Genomic DNA, 18,059 nt, shown 5'->3' with positions numbered 1-18,059 from the left:
AATAATATTGCTCAACCTACCCGAAACCAAACGCTAACCCACACCCTAACCCGAATAATGTTGGTTGTGGTAGGATTCTAGAACAGCGCCAATAATATTGCTTAACCTATCCAAACGCTAACCCGCACCCTAACCCAAATAATGTGCGCTGCTTTAATAATTATTTGAAGGTCGTGGCAGGATTCTAGACCAGCGCCCTATCTTGTTATGTTAAACTCATCTTATTTCGGACAAAATCCGCTTCGTTTGCGTGTAAGAAATTGGAAGACTAAAACAATGCTGTTTAGAATATTAAATAGCGAGTAAGCGTTTCACATTTTTCCACGTCACTGGCGACGGTTGTTTTCACAACGACTGATATAGCCTCGGGCATTTTCATAGATTTTTTTCTCGCGACTTTTGTAAAGGAACTTTTGAAACTCTTTTGCGAATTAATTAATTGTAGCTTATCTTTCTAATTTAATCGACCGGCGCGACGACTGAAACGCTTTCTGAACTACGGAAAAATCAACATTTTTGAAAGTTTATTAAAAATGAATTAAACGATGTAATTTTACAATAGCAAATCTTGGAAGTAATCGTCGAATTCTTGCTCCCTGTAAATAAAATGCACAAGTTTGCACATATAAATACATGGTATTACCCACACATAATATTTTTTGGCACGTTGAGTCTGTCAAAAATTCAATTTTATCAACACAGCTATATTAGATGCTTGCTTTAAGTCGATACTCAATGGTCCTGGCAACTTTTGTAATTCATCTTTTGATAAAGGACATTGTATCGAGAAAAGTGTGAATTGTCCCGTGCTTGATGCTCACCTTCTCAATCGATATTCAAGTTTAGTTCAATAAACCAATTAAACGTAATTATTTTGCGTTTTGGGCGAACTTTAGCCTCAAATTCAGTTGAATTTATAGTATAAGTTTTTTAGCCCTCCAAGTTTATTGCCCAATTAAATTTTTATGACGTAACTCGTGTTGTTATCTTCAAAATTTTTCAGGGCCCCCTTCAAACAAAATGGTGGATCCGCCCCTATAATTTAACTGGTTTTGTTAAGGGGTCCAAAGATCTCAGTAAAAGCATCAAAAGGGTTTATCAAAAAATGTTGGAAACCACTGATCTAAGACAGGGGTCACCAAACTTATCTCATGACGGGACAGCATAACTGTAAGGTCTGTTGATCGGGGGGAGGATTAAATAACGCAGGTCGGACATGAAATTTTGGTTCGAACTCACTTAGGTGGATTATTATAAACGAAAGAAATATTAATAACCGTTCACCAAATGTCTAATTAGCTTTATGAAATTATGGTTTCGTGAAAAATGCTAAAAAAAATTATCTTGAATTTGCATTGGACAAAGTTTTCCATTAATAAACTCTTAATAACGTATTTGGGGATTAATATAATAGGGCCGTAGTTTGGAGACCCCTAATCTAGGGGATGAAAGTACAAAAAATATACTTGGTTTTTTCTTCCTCGATTTTTACTGGTTTACTCCATATTTCATGTTCTTGATCCTCATCTTTATCGGATGATTTGGAATGCGATTGTGCGGAGGAATTTGGTAAGTCTTCATCAGATGAAGCTGGTTTAAAATATAAATGGTAATTTTTAACTGCCGTAAAACTGAATCCATGTTTAAATATTTATTTAAGGTTCTTCATAAGAAAATATTTATAAAATAAAGAAATAGGAAAACGCGATACCTTCATGTTTTTTCTTTTTGTGCCTTTTCTTCTTTTTACTAGATTTTGACTTCGATGTTGAATTATTTTTGATTGGTTTAGTAACATCTTTTTTCCTAAAGGGAAAAAAGTGTGCAATCACCAAATACACCTTTCACAGGAAGGGGCACATTTAGAGGGGCCACCAGGCCATGTCCCCCGGAAAAAATATTTTTTTTATAAATTATCAATAGGTAAATACAAAAAAATATGTGCTTCTTAAAAGCTTTACCAGTATGTCTGATTAAGTTATGTTGAATGTCAATTGTCAATAATCAACATAAAGGGGCCACAAATCTAGTCATGAAATTTTGGGTAACTTAAACCATATGAAGGCCTTTTTCAAGCTGCAATGGAGTATTTGCAGTCTCTTTATTATAAAAAATATTTTGTTTTGACATAAGTGGTGACATTATCAATTTTTTTTTTATGGCACCCCCAACGAAAATCCTAGATGCACCCCTGGTCACATGTAACTATAAACTAATCTTTAACATTGCTGCAACAGTAGTAATAAACAAAACAAAGATAGCATACTTGTGATGGTAGTTAAGTTTATAGGAACACTCTGGACAGAGCCGCAATTTGACGAGTGCATTTTTCTTGATGAATGCTTCAACATAAGCAAAGTTTACTTCCCAGCTTCTTAGTCCTTCCTTCGCTGCACAAACCTTGTTGCCGCAAATAAATTGACCTTTGCCACTGATAACCTGCAAAAGAAAAGCTATATGCAATTCTGCACGGACTCAGAAATAGTATGTTGGACTTATTCATTTTTTGAGTAAAGATATATCACCAAAAATAACAAATTTTGTTTAAAAACTTTATTTTATTTTATCAAGATCATTAGCTGAACCAAATTTCACAGAAAATTATTTTGTTTCAAGAGGATATATTTAATTTAGTTTGACGACCTAACAACTTATTCTGTTTTATAAAAAGGTGATGGGTGCATCTAAAACATGGATTCCTAAACTGTTTTCTAAGAGAGACCCCTAAAATAATTTTTGTTTGCGTGGACCAAGCAAAAAAACAGTAGACGTAACATTAAGAAAAAAAAGTAGACGTAACAATAAAAAAAACAGTAGACGTAACAATAAGAAAAAGCAGTAGACGTAACAATAAGAAAAAACAGTAGACATAACAAACCTGTTGTTCAAAAAATGTAAGAGTCAAAAAAGTTTTTTGAAAAAATTATTTCTATTGTTTTAAATTATACACCAAGATTTCAATTATGCCTTCATAGACCACTAAAACTAGTCAAGGCACCTTTAAGGGGTTCACGGACCCCAGTTTAAGAACCTCTTATCCAAAATAAACAGGATAGCAAGGATACACCTAACCTCTAAAGCCAACCCCCAACCCCTATATATTGGATGTTTAGCTTTAAAAACGTCCAATAGAAGCCAAAAAGAAAAATAATAAAAACCTTTGACATAAATTCTGAAACACTGGAAAATGTTAAAACCCTTAGCTACAAGTCAGAGTAAAAATACAAATGGGTATAAAACTTTCAACGATGTTCTTACAAACCTCTTTCTCAATTCTCCATCGCATGGCTATTTTGTTTTCTTTGTATTTGGACAAATCGCATATTGTGTACTCTTTAAAAAGCTTGTTCCAATACTTTTTGGCTATTTTTCTTTCCCAGGTGGTTACTGATTCATCATCATCCCACAAGAATTGATTGTTCTCACGAATAATGTCGCTGTCTGTTTTGTCTTTTGATCTTCAAAGAAAAAGAAAAAAAAAACATAATAAAACTTCTATAATGCTATACAACGCAATTCTTAGCTTTCAAACATATACTAAGAAAACAAGTCCAAATAGAATGACGAATAATTTACGTGTCTCGCTTGAAGTCAGCCACTTTTCCTCCATACAAATGTAAGTAGTCATTGACAAACTTTTGGTGCCTTGTGTACTGTAAACAAAATAATAATTTTATCTAGTTTTGAATGGCAACCAAACACTTAAAAAAGCAGGACTAGCAATGTGTTATAAATTTGTGAACAAACAAAGCAAAGCATGCTCCATAAAAAATATAAGGTAAATTTAATGCTTTGCTGTGCAATGGTGTGGGCTAGGCAATTTAAAAAGCGTACTGCATCCATTGCAAGAATTCCATGATATCTCATTCTTTTTCCTTCTTCTTTATCAAGTAAATCAACAGCCAGTCGTTTTGAGGGCGCTTTGTTGGTTGATATTTTGCTGTGCAGCAATCCAACATGACCTCTGATTAAAACAAATTAATATAGTGTGAAAATTCTCTTTTCAAGAAACAAATTAAAAAAAAAGGTTTAAAGACAAAAAATTTATAGTTATTTATATGAGATACATTTACCATACGTTTGAATTCCATCATCGATTAATTAATTATTAATCATTCACTTAGGCCTTAGTTGAAAAGTTAGGCCTGTAGTTTTACTTATAACAGCAGCCATAGCCACGCATAATTAGCAAAATATTGCAGTGAAATTTGCCTAGCTGCAAAAAAACTCTCGAACAAACAAAACTTCTGCCAAGAGAGTCGAACTGGAACCGAACCGGAACTAAATGAACTGGTTTTGGGTCATTTTTTCCGAACCGTAACCGAACCTGAACCGTTTTTTATTAGATTTTAAGGTGCCGAACCGGAACTGAACCGAATAATTTTAAAGTACCTGAAGCTAGTTACGCCATATTCGAAATTTTATGAAAAAAATATGAGTATTAAATGAAAAAATTGTTGATTTTTTATTTTTTATATATTTCAATAATGAGTTGCTGTTTTTTTAATAAGTCACCTAACTTAGATTAAATGACTTACAATTCAAAGATTATTCTCTACATTTATCGACCCACATTTTGATATTTAACGGAAATTATATTGTATCTGAACCGGAACTTTATGAACCTGTTTTAAAATAACGATGGTTGAACCGGAGCTGAACCGGAACTTTTAAATTCCTTCCAACCAAAACCAGAACTGAACCTGATGGTGAAAAAATCCTTGAACCCAAACCTGAACCGGAAAAGTCAAACGGTTCGACTCCCTGCTTTTGCCACGCTTAAGATTTTCAGTATCGAACTCATTTTCAGTCATGTAAATTTTTAAAATATTTACTGTTATTACAGCTGCTCAAATTTTACCAAAAACTGTATTACAGTCCATCAATTTTAAGCTACATAAATATCTTATATTCTAACAATAAAGATTAAAGGGGAGCAAAAAGCATTACATTATATCCAGAAAATATAAATACTGTTTTGCATAAAATATAAATACTGTTAACATGAGCCACCTCATGATTTGGTTAGTTAGTTGTGGACAGCCAATTAGGAGTCAATGACTTTTTAAACGACTTTCAATTGCAATGACTGGAATTAAGTTATTGTGGAAAAGGACTAAAATTAAATGAACTTATTTATCTTAAAGTTTTACATATAAAACAACTAGGTTGCTATATGTTGCGTTTTGGTTATTTTTATATTGCTCAATATTGGAGGAGGTTACCAGTCTAAATAGTTAATTGTTTTATTTTGTGTCAATGACTAGAAGTTGACATGCTTAAATAATGACTTGACTTGGGCAACTGGTGTCTTTGGACAGGGAATCTACTTGTTATGTTTCGCAAAAGACTTGAGTTATTCGGAAAGTAACTTGCCTGTACTCTAGTCATTTCAAAATGACTTTTGCAACACAGCAAACACACACTGCTGGAAAGTATAGCAGATCTCGACGAGATCTTGCGGGTGCACGGCCGAAAAAATCCATGTGACCGGGTGCAACAAAGGTAAAAAAAGTGCACCTCGGGTGCACTTTATGATTTTAGGATGCATTCTGTATTGCATACATTGCACTGTAAACGTATTCTGCACAAGCATTTTACATATTTCGGGTGTAGTTCAAATTTTTTCGGGGTGCACTTTTAAAAGGTTGAAAAAATCTTGCGGGTGCACTTGCCATACTTTCCACAGTGGGCAACACATAATCATTTTAACCATAAAGTAGGGAATTACTTTATTCTAACTTTAAAGTTAATACACAAAAAAAATAAATTACAAATTTGGTTTTTTGAGCAACTCTTTCTCCTTCCTTCTCGTTTCTTTTCGTTTGGCAAGTTCCCCATCACTGGCAAAGTCGCTGAATTCCGAACCGTAATTCACGATTTCCTTAAAACAAGGAAAGTATCTGAATCTCATATAACCTTGATTTCGTATTTTTACACGCAAAAATCACCTACCTCATAATTAGTTTTATTCATGCTTCTTTTCCTCGGTGTTACTCAGCAGAATCTTTTTTACCATCTGAATTACAGGAAACAATAAAACTCCCTTAACTCCAACATGTATTCTTCTAATTTGAGGGGATTTTATGGTTATGGTCGAATAAATTAAGAGTAAATACGGATTAAAAGGCCTACAAATGAACTAAATTGCCACTTTAAAACAACAATTAGATAAAAAAACTCAACAACATCGTAAACATCAGAATATTTTGCACGTCAATCGATATGCAATCATGTTTTCAAATTTAATAGTACAGCTAGTTTTACAACTATTAACAGGGAATTTCCCAGTTATTATTGAAATTAAGTTATTTTCATTGCACATGAAATATATTGCAAACATGAATAAAATTTTACAAAAAGTTACGAGCCGTCGAAAACAACCTGAAAAACTAGAGATTCATATTGTCGAATATCACAACGAGGTACGTACAAAGGTAGCTGAACAAATAGAAACATGTTTTTGTAAAAACTATTTATTCTTTTGTTATAGTCTGGTGCCTGGTATGGTTGTGAAAAACGTACACTTTTAAATTTTTTTTGTTGTTGTCCACCGTGTACTTTATCACTAATTATTAAATAATAAAACTGTTTTAAAATTTCGGCATTCAACTCTCAAGTTTTTTACTCCGCATTTAACAAAACAAGAAAGAAAATTATGATATAAGAAATAAAATAGTTATATATATTTGCTCATGCTATGAAATCTTGTAGGCGCTCCATCACATATATCGCGCAATCGGAGCAAAGCACCTTCCATTTGAAGACATTGCTCTGGTTCACTTTGATGCACATCCAGACTTGGGCGTCCCAGAGGATCTTGTAGCACCTTACATCTTTGACAAGGCCCATCTTTATCCGTACATTTATTATATTATTTTTGAAGTTTTTGAAAGCTAAAATATATTTATTGTTTTCCTTATAAAAATGCACAAGTATAAACATTATTTAAACTATAGCCTAACAGAAAAGCAGATCCATATGTTGTTTCTATTAATTTATACATTTTAGAGCTATATCCATTGAAAGCTGGATACTACCTGCTGTCTATGCAGGTCACATCAGTAGGATAGTTTGGATAAAACCTAGATGGGCCTTGCAATTTCGAGACGGTACTTACAAGTTTGCAGTTGGTAAGGACCCAGAAACAGAACATCTAAGGTAAATATGATATAAACTTGTTTAATTGGATCCTTAATTATTCTTTGTTGTTTATTGACTGATTTTTTGTTTGCAGGGTCTCCTTGGCACATCTGTACTACTTGAGTGACTGTATCTTTCAGCAAGACAAAGATATTGAAGACAAAAAATATGTGCATCTTGAAATTGTGACCCTTCAAAATCTCAAGAAAGAAATTGGGTAGATTCTCTTTGGTTTATAATTAAAGATAATCAGAAATCACATGGTTTAATGCAATTTCTGTTTTTTTTTTTTGTAGTTCCATAACAGAGTTGCTGCAACCTGATCAAAAGTATGTTTTGGACATTGACCTTGATTATTTTTCGACTTGCAACCCTTTTAAAAACATGTTTCCTCCAGAAGATCTAAAGTTTCTAACCGATCTTTATTGGTTTAATCCACCACTAACAAGAGAGGTTTGTCTTGTTTGTTTTTAAACCAACAGAGATGCATTTCTGATTTTAAAGTTGTTGTGTAGTTCAGAATAATTGTATTCAAGTGTTTATAGTGGTTATGATAATTTTACCATACATATTAGGAAATCTTTACTTGTCAACCTAAAAGAAGAGAACATTTAAAAAAGCTAAAATGTTGGCTTCACCAAATTAAGGAAGAGCATTTTGATTTTTCGAATGACCCAAAGTAAGTACTAAATGGGTTATAATTTTGAAAATGGATTTCAACATTTATGTGTGTTTAATTTTGATTTTAATTTTAGGTACAAGGAATTTTATCTTGTTGCCAAGCGGTATGAGAGTTTACTTGATCACTCACTAGAAGACCCTGATCTTGAAATTGTGAGTAATGGATAAAACACATTTGAACTATTAAAATAATTTTAAAGGTTTTTGTATAGTTTTCCAGCCAAATTATTGAATAAATCAAAAGTAACACATAAACTTTATAAGTCTTAAAGAATTGGTAATTACCAGTGTTTTAATGGCTTAAGTCGACAATGCAGTTAAGTAAATAATTTTTTTTGATAAACGACTACAGTTGAAAAAAAGTATTTTCATTAAACATTTTATTTTATAAAATATGGTTATTTATTTTAAATCTTGCGCATATTGTATAAGTTGCGAGTTTTTGCTCTCAATCGCACTAGTAAGTTTACCTGATTTAATAATTTACCTTTTTTTTTTTTGACAAGGACTTGCTCTAATTGTGACTTGACTAGTTATTGAAGTCATTTCAAAGTGACTTGTTTACAACACTGGTAATGGTAATTATGCAAACATCTTATTTATGTAGCTATTATGCTATTTAGCTAATCCATTTATATTCACTATGAAACTTTCTTTTAGTTGCATGGAGCTGGCTGTGCAACAGGGGAACCCCCATTACCACACCACATTAGTTCTGAAGAAACTATAAATAAGTTGATGGCATCCATGCACCGGCTTTTAAAAGGATGTACCCATCCACCCACCTTGTGCACCATTGCTCGGTAGGAGACACATTAGCCAACTAAAAAACAATTTTAAGATTTACTATTTTAAAATCAGTAATTAGAATCAGTTATTTGTAATCAGCTTTGATCAGATATTTGTAATCAACAGTGTTAGTATTTATAACATTAAAGTGTCATACTCTGGTTTAGAACTACTTTTGCGATTCCTAGTTTTAAGATTTAACTAGTGTAAATTGTTTTATTTTAGATCCACTATAGATGATTACTGCCCATCTTTCCAAGTCGAAAAAATCCAAACCCTAGTCGAAAACGCCCTACAGGATTTGTACACGCCTACAGAAATTCTTTATCATTATAAAGAAAGTTGAAATGAAATATTGCACCACTTTTACGCTTTACATATGGTGTGCTTCTTTTCTACACAGTTTCATATGTTTTTGTGTTGCTTTTTATTGTTTCTTGAAAATAGCTCTCTTTTTGCATTGTGTAAACTAAGTCAAGCTGTTCAAAAAATAAATGAAACACAAAATTGATGTCGAAATCAACACAAGTGATTTAGGGTTTGCAAATCAGCAGATTACCGAAATCAAATGGCTAATCAGGATTGTAATGCAAGCAAGGCTAGGCTAGGCCAAAACATCCTGTGAAGAGGTTCAAACACAACCTTGGCTATACCTGGACTGTAGCTCTACAAACCGAACTACACAGGCCAGAGGGGAACAGGCCAAGACAACCATAGCAACGTTGCATACTCTTCGTACATACAACTTCATGTCAGGGTATAAACGGTACGGATCAAGCAACTGAAGTAAGAATCCACATGGGTAATGGGTATATACTGTAATAAACCAGTACTGTCTGACAATAACGGCATATCTCTGATAATATACCGGGTACTTTTGAAAGGCTATAACCGAAATCATAACTGTAATGCAAAGCCAGGCTAGAAAAACAACCAGCCTGCGGTGAGGTTCGAACTCTTGACCTCTGTCATATCGGGACCGTCGCTCCACCAGGGCTGTCCAACCTGCGGCCCGTCTGAAACTCTAAAGGCCTGTTATAACTCTAAAGAGCAATACTTAATCTCGAAACGTAATAGGTTCTGCAAGTGTTAATGCGGCTCACTATAATAAAATGTTGGACAACCCTGAGCTACACAGTTAAAGACTTTTCCGAAGATACCCAGCCAGTAAAACCCGGTTCGGCGGTATACATATTATACTATGCCGTAATCAGTGGTCAGTACTACTTTAACAAGACTGATAACAAGTATACGCCCATGTGGATTTATTTTATTCTACTTTTCTAGACTGAAAATGCCATGTTTGTACTTTCTACCCCTCAACGCAATAGAACACAAAAACTTACTAATTTGAAAATTTTTATTGACGAACAAAAAATACAATATTAAGCTTTCTTCTTTTTCCATGCATCTGCAAAATTAATGTTTGATATGGTAATTATAATAAAACAAATAATTTTGAATTAGAATTGGGACAGTTACCTAAGCGTTCACTTTCTGGTAGTATTTCGTCAAACATTTTCCTTTTCTTTAATTGCCTTTGTTGAAAATCTTCCCAATCTGACTGCCTTTCAGCAAACTGCCTCAGGCCAAGGTTTCGGTAAACATGTTTTCCAAATTGGTCTTTCAAAAGTCTTTCGCTATGTTCAACTTTGAAGAAAACAATTTCGACATTTTTACATCGGTAAATGATGTTGTTTATTAACATGCTTTCACCTACCCAAACTTTCGGCGATTAGAATTTTCAATTTCAGATCAGCAGCCTTCCAGATGTTGTCTATAACTCTGCTGCCATATTTATCGCCAGATACTTCGTGAAAATGAACCTACACATAACATTGACACACTTTATCGCGTTTTATGTGGCATTTAATAACTTTTTTTGGATTTTTTTTTAATTAAAGGTTGTTTTATAATACTTTTTAACTGCCATTTCTAAAGCTATTATAGCATTTTTCGTCCTACTTGGAACCAGGACTGCACGTGGAGTCGGTTAAAAACAACCAGAGTCCGACTTTAATTTCGGCTATAAATTTAAATCATGTATTCCACCAATTCAACTCTAAAGGGTGGGTCACAAAACTCCCAAGAGGTTGGAAACACACCATATGCTATTCCACTTTGCGACCGAAAATGGTAATGTGCATGTGCACGCCTGGCTCGGGACTTGGGTAATTAAACTAATTATACATAGTGTAACTTCACGCACACGAGTCCCACTCTGCAGCCCTGCTGGGAACTAAACAGATTGTAACCCTAACACTTATTCATGTTGCTTAAATAAACCAACCTTCATTTTTTTAAACCACATATTCTTAAATTTGTCTTTGACGGTTGGAGAAGAAAGAAAAGTGTCAATCACATGACTGCCTGCCATTCCACTTGCCAGAGACACAGAGTGTTGTCCTGGCATTGTAGTTATGCTTTTAGACAACAGCATTGTCTTCTTGAACTGAAACAGTGTCTGGAGCAGAAGGGAGCCATGGTACACAACTTCTTTCAGTTCTGGAGGCTTAAAAATCATAATGGTTTGTTATAATAGTTACCTTTGGGACTACAGAATTTTTTCTATTTGAATAACTATGAGCACACCCCAAAGGAAAGACATATTATTAGGGCGATTATTTTTTTGACCTATTCAAAATACATTGATTTTAACAACCTGTTGCTGTTTGAAGTAGGCTACTACCTTAGTGGTCTTGGCGTTGTCAACCACTTTTTTTTTTATATTTTACTGACTACCCGTCGAACACCAATCAGTTATCTTTCCGGGGTTATGCAAAACTCCTGAAAATGCTTGGCAAAAAGACAAGCTATAAAAGTGCGTATACATGGAAAAAATAATTGCAGAAAATTAACGAAGACCTTGCATATTGTCGAAATTAGATAATTGCAAATCCCAAGCAAAAAGAGACAGCAAAGGTTGTTCCATATGTTTGTTCAAATCGGAGATACACAACTATATAAAGTAAAAACGAAGTTTGACCGGAACCTTACGATAAGCTAGGCCTGGATGGTTAATCCTGCCGGATCGGTATACCGTATATTGCTCTAATTAAGGTATAATTATTTCTCTAATTTAAGATATAACAGTTAAAATGTTGTTGAATGTAATTCAAACCTAATTTTTTTTTTGATTAGATACCATTTTTTAACAACCTTAAATTTAATTATAATTCAATGTAATCGTAGTTAAATATGATATAAAAAACTACGGATAATTAAGTCATATTTCAGTCACCTCTTGAGGAGGGTCGTTTGGAACAAAAGTGTCGTAAGTCGTAAATGAGGCCACCAACGGAACTATGTACAACTGACGGTCTTCCTCCTTGCAATGAAACGTCTGCATACATGCATTTAAATTAGTAAATGAAAAAAAAATATTATTCAGCTGAAGGTATTAGAGATCTGGCGTAACACTTTTTTGAACCGATACCGATACCCGATTTTTTACTATTTTGTTAACCGATACCCGATACCTATTTTTTTTATATACCTGGAAAATGCTCAAAACTTGAATTAATGGAAAATAAAATCCAAATAATGTTTAGTTTCTATACCTTTATTAATTATTAAACTATTATTCCGCATATTAACTTGGTGTGATGCTGAAATCCATTTTTTTGATTAAAAAATGGGTAAGTGGTTTGTTATACAGGAAAAATTATATCATATAAAATTTGTACTAAAATATCGGCCAAGTATCAGCCTACATTTACCGATATATCGATAGAAGCCAAATATCGGCCAATACACTGCAAACCGTCTATTTATAACCATTTAAAACAAAGGTCAGCAAATGGACGAAATACTAGTTTACCTCTAGCAAGGCGTCCAGCAATTTCTTTTGACGGCATCCTAGCCGAAGACATTGCTCGGCCAACTTTTGCACAACACCAAACCGGCTCTCGGCAAACATGTCTTCAAGACCAGGCAACAGAGCGTCAAAGATTTCAGGAAACTGGTAAAAAAGTATACAACTTACAGTGTCAAAGTCAAACATAAGGTATTGTATTTTTACTCTAAATTTGATGAATAGTTATGGTTAATATTCTGCATACTTTCAGAAAGGCTATCAGTTTGCCTTAACAGGATTTCAGTGCCAGCAAGTAAGCTAGTTGCTTTGTATGTATAACTTTAACATTACAATACGTAAAGCCTAAACAGTACCATTAAATTACAAAACTGTTTTGATGATTGCAATTTGTCTATCTTATCAGAAAACAATTCCATTAAATTAGGAAACTATTCTGATGATTGAGGACTAAACTTTATTGCAATTTGTCTACCTTATCGGAAAGTCTAGGTGATGAGATTAGCTTCTGAATGACAAAATTGGCCACTGGATGGCAGGCCAGCTCTATCAATTTGTCGTTTTCTGAAGCAAAGGTTTGGAAAAGTTTTTCACAAGTCTCGGAGTCACCGTACTCAAATAAAGCCTCAATAAACCGACTCCCAGTTTTGTCTTTGCCAAGAAGTAACAAAGTGCTGATAAAGAAAAAAGTAGTTAATAGTCTGTTATATGATGTACCTGACTCAGTATGGTGTTATCAAATTGTATTTCTCGCATTGTATGTAGGTAACAGTGTTCAAATCTTTTTAATTTAGTCGACTGCGCTATTTGTTTTTCAGTTCTTATATAAGACAAGAGTAGCAAGTTAAGGTTACTTTCATATTTATTATTTATGACAGGTTCTCAAAATATTTTTCTCGCAACGCCTTTGAAAAAGTTTAAATTTTAGTAAATTTCATTCATTTAAAAATTTGTTTGAATCAGACAGTAATAATATTCAAAGATATTAAATGCACATGTCAGGGGTTAGCATTATTTGCAAGCATTTTATTAACGAAATTAGGTTTAGATACAAAACAAAATCATTGTGCGACAAACAACTCACCAGGTATTGTCACCGACAGTTAGAGAACCACTGATTTATGGCATAATGAGTTTTAATTTTGTATCTAAACGACTTGGCTTTAAACAAAGTTGAAATAAAAAATAGTAACAAATGACATAACTACCTGTCTGTAGCCCCACCACAAATTTCAATAATTTTGTTGCAAGTCCGGCGGAGAGTTTTGGGTAAACGGAGAGAGACAACCCTAAGAAAAGCGCACATACAGGGACAACCACTGGAGTCAGTAAGGATTTCTGGAAATGTATTGCATAGTTTAGATAATGTTTCAATCAAGTCAATGGCTTGAACTCAATAGACTTAAGACATTGTGTTGAATTAATTGATTTTAAATTTAGTCACATGAAAGATAGGACTTATATTAGAAAAAAAATGTCTCACTAGGTATCCCTAATATTGTACATAATACACATTGCTTATTTAGTTTTGAAAGTTTGCTTTAGGAAATATTGAGCTATCATATATCGGTTATCTGTCTTAAAATTTCATTTTTAAAAGTTCCTGATTGGAGAATGAAATAAGTTTTTGCAATTTTTGCAAATGGCTGGAATGTTTAAAACTACTTGTTTATAGTCTATTGAACACAATATAAAAATACTAAGTTGATGTTGGTTGGTAAATTTGAGTAGCACAACTTGTTAAAATTTTGGACGTAACATTCTATAAACGTTTTGACAAACATGGCTAGCTTAGTTTTAGCATTACCTGCAATAGTCTTCCTGTCAAGTTTACAAATGACTCCTGCCCACTTGATCAGTCTCTGGAGTAAACTTTTTGGTATCCTATCTTTCTTTATAATAACATCTTGCTGTTGTTTAACGGCTAAAAACAATTGGAAATGAGGGAAATCTCAATTTGAAGTTTCCAAATAATATTTTTTTTTAATTTTTCTTAAAGTAAGAAATTTAGTAAGAATACACAATTTAAAATAAACAAAATAAGTAGAAATATTGTTGAGCGATTTTAACCATTTGTTACTATCATTTATCCTAATACTGACAGAGCTTATGGGTGCTTTTCAACTTTGTAGGGTAGAATGTCACAGATTTGTTGTATAAATAGGTAGTTTAAAATGTAGACAGAGAAAATTTTGCTCACAGGTTTTTTTGCTGTCATTGGTGGTCGACTTGGTTGAAGCAAATACAACACCACCCACCGTTTCAAACAGTGACCTTGTTATGTGAGTTGCATAACGGTCCGTCATCCAACTTACAAATACAGATTGTTTTTTTAAAGACTTTGAAAGAGATATCAACGTCTCCACAAGTTCATCTGTGAACCCTAAATCAAAAAATAATTCAATGTTGGGTTTACCAGCTTGAAAATATTTTCAAAGATGCACAAAAAACTTGAAATCAAATTAATCAAGTATTAGTTGGTTGAGATAATACCGAATGGTTGTTTGATACTTATGCAGAAAAATAAACAATAATTGGGATCAAACATGCATTTTAAACACCAATAATAATGCAAGTTACTTCTGATGATGTTATAAAACATTTTTCCTGAATTCATAAATTTTTTTTAAACATTTTGTATGTTTTGTTTTTCTGCAGGTGACAGCTACCAGAAAAGTATCAACGAGTTACGGAATTGAAACTATAGTACACATTTCAAAACAAAATTCTTGTTAGGTTAAAACATTGGACTACTAAGGCACCATTTTTAGGATCAATACTTACTAGTTTTACAATAGGAATAAATCACACTATTAAACATAAAACATTATGGAGCACACTTTGCCAAGGTGAGTACACAGTATTAACACACAATGAAAAATTGAAAATACATTGGAATACTGCAAGTGCTTACCATCTTGCTCACACAGACGAACAGTTGTTTGCAAAGCCACTTGAAATACGTGGCATCCTTGTTGGCTGCGAGAAAGTTCCTCAAAATTTGCTTTGAATGCCTAACAGTATAAAACACTTTTAAACATTTAAGGCAATAAGCCCCAAAACAAAATGTCTAAAAATTAGACTTATATGGATTTTTGACCTGCATTTATAAAATACAGAATACAGGTTAGTTGTCCTGTCTCATTGTAATCAAAAAACACTAAATCGCTTTTGATATGATAATTATTTAAAATCTGAGGGGGCGCAAGGCACAGAGCGATTACCAAAGGGGTGTATGGTAACAAAAAGGTTAAGAACAACTGTTCTAAAGTATAGATTAGTTGTTAGCTCTGGCAAATGTTTGGGTCTAACCAGTCTACATTCAAAAGCCTGGGACCATGACTGATTAACAACCAAATTTTTAGGCTTAAACCTACACAATTTTTCATATATACATCCCCTTTTCTTGGACTTTTAGCAACAAGGTTTAGATTACAAAAAAAGTTCATAAAACATATTTGGAGTATCAAGGTTAAAGTAGTATTAAGAAAATTATTTATCATCCCAGCTACCCTAATTTAGTTAAATTTGCATGACTTAACTGCAGTCTGTTATCCATCAATGTGCAACATTAGAATTCGACTAAATGTAAATGGAACAAATAACGACATTGGGCTAGAATCTTTCTACCTTTATTTACAGTGACGAAACGAGTTGGTAAAATTTAAATCGCAAGGAAGAAATAAATATAGCAGAATAAATATAAAAGGACTAACCCGAACCCTAATGCAAACTCTAACCAAAACCAAAATGTTGTCTGTTGATTTAATAATTGTTTGAACGCTATGGTAAAATATAGACCAGCGCACAAAAAACACTATTTCCTAATTTTTATGAGGTACAAATGTAGTTATCTGATGTTGAATAACAAACCTAAAGTGAAATCTCTAGCTTTTTCGTCAAAAAAGGTCAAATACGCAAGTTATTGGATAAGGGCCAATATCATTATTATCACCTGTAAAACTTGCAGCATTTGTTTGGCGTTGGCCTCCGCAATAAATTGCTCCATAATGAAGCAGGACGATTTCATCAGACTGAGCTTTGACTCGTAGCCGTTAATTTCTTCAAACACTCGATCGAAAAAGATACTTCGCATTTCGCTATCTTCGAAACCTTCCCTAAATGTGTTGTCCGCTTGGCGCAAATATGGCAAAACAGAAGGGTCAAGCGGAAGCCTTTGATTTTCCATAACGTCTACTGGAACTGCAGTCAACTTAAAAGCTAGAAAGTTATCTCACAAAACAGATTTCATCGGATATTGCAGGAAGAACCGTTTATCAGAAAACAAACTCAGCGTGTCTTCCAGTTTAAAGAATGGGGTTTTACGAAGGGGAAATCCCTAAGTAAACCGCATCAATTTACACTTCTTTAAGGCTATTTGATTTTTTTCCATTGTGAAGTGCATAAATTGACTTTATGCAAACTGAAATCGTTTAAAATGCATGGTTACCCTCGCCTTGTGGTATTGCCTCAAAACTATGGATTTAAGTAGACGGACTTCATGGAAAAGCTTGTTTTTATATATTTTGCGTGTCAATATCGTCATATTTTTTCTTGTTTGGGATATGTATTCTTAACATGTTTCGAAACCGCACATCTACACTGAAAACGAACACAAAACCTAAAAATTACACAATATAAACAGATTTTATTCGTGAGCGTTGACTAAAAATACATTTCACGGCAACATAATACACAAACAGTCGTGCGGTAAAAATTCCTGATTTTTCAATCAGTTACATAAATAAACAAGATAGATTTAGTGCTAAAATAATACCATATTTGAATTGACTAATTGCAATTCAATAATTTACAATATTACTTTGATTTAATGCCACAGCAGGTCTGGGAGCATGAGAAACATAATAAACAAATAAGAAAACAAGAAACCACATGTTAAACGTTTTTGCATTATTAGTTTTTCAGTTAGACTTTTTTATTGCTATGTTCAATTTTGTTGAAAGTTTTGTTGAAATCGCCATCCTCTTGCAAATCATCGTAGGTTGTCATAAGTTCACAAAATGTTCACATGTTTTACGGTTTAGTGAGAAGTGTCACGCATAGGTTGTTTCCGTGTCGGAAAACAGCGGAGTTGATTCATCATCCGCCCCCCTGTTGTTTAGAAATAAAATAAAAGTCGTGTTAACTTCTTGCAAGGAAACTTGGTCAGCTGTAACGTGTAGGGGTCTCCGGACCGATAGGCTACTTAATGACGCCATTACTGTTCCAAAACAACAACAATTCACAAAACAAATGAGACTAATGTTTTCAGGTCGTGATATCGACCAAGGCCTAGCCATTAAAAAGCAAAGATACTTTAATTTTTTATTTAATTTTCAAAAAATATGTTTTTTCAAGGTATAAAACTATTGAAATTCCCATATTAATGTATCGGTAAGGCCAAACATCGGAAGAGCACCAACACAACTGACTTTAGGTATCAGCACCGATCAGATATCATCGACCATCCCTGGAAGCGGGATATTTTTGGAAAATCCCTAATCCTTCCAAGACTCGATACCACTGACAAAAGCATGCAGCGAGCATTTGCCCGTTAAAATTGCGAAAATTGTGTGGCCTATGAACTAAACCGCCTGCATTTTTCCTTGGAACTGTTTAGCAAATTTGTCAT

General features: G+C 33.6%; 3 protein-coding genes across 3 annotated transcripts; 1 reads left to right on the top strand and 2 right to left on the bottom strand.

Moving 5' to 3' along the window:
- Positions 1–511: 511 nt before the first annotated feature.
- On the bottom strand, positions 512–6,074 carry LOC146132009 (protein FRA10AC1-like). The gene is made up of 9 exons (XM_083396895.1): positions 5,956–6,074; positions 5,775–5,884; positions 3,835–3,964; positions 3,577–3,653; positions 3,263–3,458; positions 2,267–2,439; positions 1,712–1,806; positions 1,467–1,590; positions 512–596 (listed from the first exon to the last, which is right to left on the bottom strand). The coding sequence occupies exons 1-9, from the start codon at positions 5,974–5,976 to the stop codon at positions 554–556; spliced, it is 969 nt and encodes a 322-aa protein (XP_083253021.1). The 5' UTR covers positions 5,977–6,074; the 3' UTR covers positions 512–553.
- A 242-nt stretch (positions 6,075–6,316) lies between these two features.
- Positions 6,317–9,124, top strand: LOC146132008 (UPF0489 protein C5orf22-like). Its single transcript, XM_083396616.1, has 9 exons — positions 6,317–6,425; positions 6,715–6,860; positions 7,012–7,161; positions 7,238–7,360; positions 7,440–7,596; positions 7,719–7,822; positions 7,899–7,977; positions 8,485–8,627; positions 8,839–9,124. Exons 1-9 carry the CDS (start codon positions 6,324–6,326, stop codon positions 8,957–8,959), a joined length of 1,125 nt encoding a protein of 374 aa, XP_083252742.1. The 5' UTR covers positions 6,317–6,323; the 3' UTR covers positions 8,960–9,124.
- An 874-nt stretch (positions 9,125–9,998) lies between these two features.
- LOC146132007 (nucleolar protein 9-like) lies at positions 9,999–16,721 on the bottom strand. The gene is made up of 12 exons (XM_083397341.1): positions 16,383–16,721; positions 15,300–15,441; positions 14,628–14,801; positions 14,235–14,351; positions 13,636–13,765; positions 12,903–13,101; positions 12,434–12,574; positions 11,855–11,956; positions 10,904–11,125; positions 10,334–10,439; positions 10,119–10,263; positions 9,999–10,032 (listed from the first exon to the last, which is right to left on the bottom strand). Exons 1-12 carry the CDS (start codon positions 16,614–16,616, stop codon positions 9,999–10,001), a joined length of 1,746 nt encoding a protein of 581 aa, XP_083253467.1. The 5' UTR covers positions 16,617–16,721.
- Positions 16,722–18,059: the final 1,338 nt, after the last annotated feature.

Source organism: Ascidiella aspersa, chromosome 9 (genome assembly GCF_963924565.1).
Source record: "Ascidiella aspersa chromosome 9, kaAscAspe10.2, whole genome shotgun sequence".
Taxonomy (NCBI): domain Eukaryota; kingdom Metazoa; phylum Chordata; class Ascidiacea; order Phlebobranchia; family Ascidiidae; genus Ascidiella; species Ascidiella aspersa.
Note: the sequence above shows the minus strand (reverse complement) of the source record. Positions and strands in the feature narration are given on the sequence as shown.

Excerpts from the sequence above, each read along its gene's own strand:
- LOC146132009 (XM_083396895.1), bottom strand. The coding sequence starts at position 5,976 with ATGAATAAAACTAATTATGAG. Across the intron at positions 5,885-5,955 it reads TGAATAAAACTAATTATGAG|GAAATCGTGAATTACGGTTC; the intron begins GTAGGTGATTTT and ends CCTTGTTTTAAG. Across the intron at positions 597-1,466 it reads ATCGAGGAAGAAAAAACCAA|GGAGCAAGAATTCGACGATT; the intron begins GTATATTTTTTG and ends TTTTATTTACAG.
- LOC146132007 (XM_083397341.1), bottom strand. The coding sequence starts at position 16,616 with ATGGAAAATCAAAGGCTTCCGCTTGACCCTTCTGTTTTGCCATATTTG. Across the intron at positions 15,442-16,382 it reads AAATGCTGCAAGTTTTACAG|GCATTCAAAGCAAATTTTGA; the intron begins GTGATAATAATG and ends TTATACTGTTAG. Across the intron at positions 14,802-15,299 it reads TGTATTTTCAATTTTTCATT|ATGAACTTGTGGAGACGTTG; the intron begins GTGTGTTAATAC and ends TAGGGTTCACAG.
- LOC146132008 (XM_083396616.1), top strand. The coding sequence starts at position 6,324 with ATGAAATATATTGCAAACATGAATAAAATTTTACAAAAAGTTACGAGC. Across the intron at positions 7,361-7,439 it reads AATCTCAAGAAAGAAATTGG|TTCCATAACAGAGTTGCTGC; the intron begins GTAGATTCTCTT and ends TTTTTTTTGTAG. Across the intron at positions 7,597-7,718 it reads ATCCACCACTAACAAGAGAG|GAAATCTTTACTTGTCAACC; the intron begins GTTTGTCTTGTT and ends CATACATATTAG.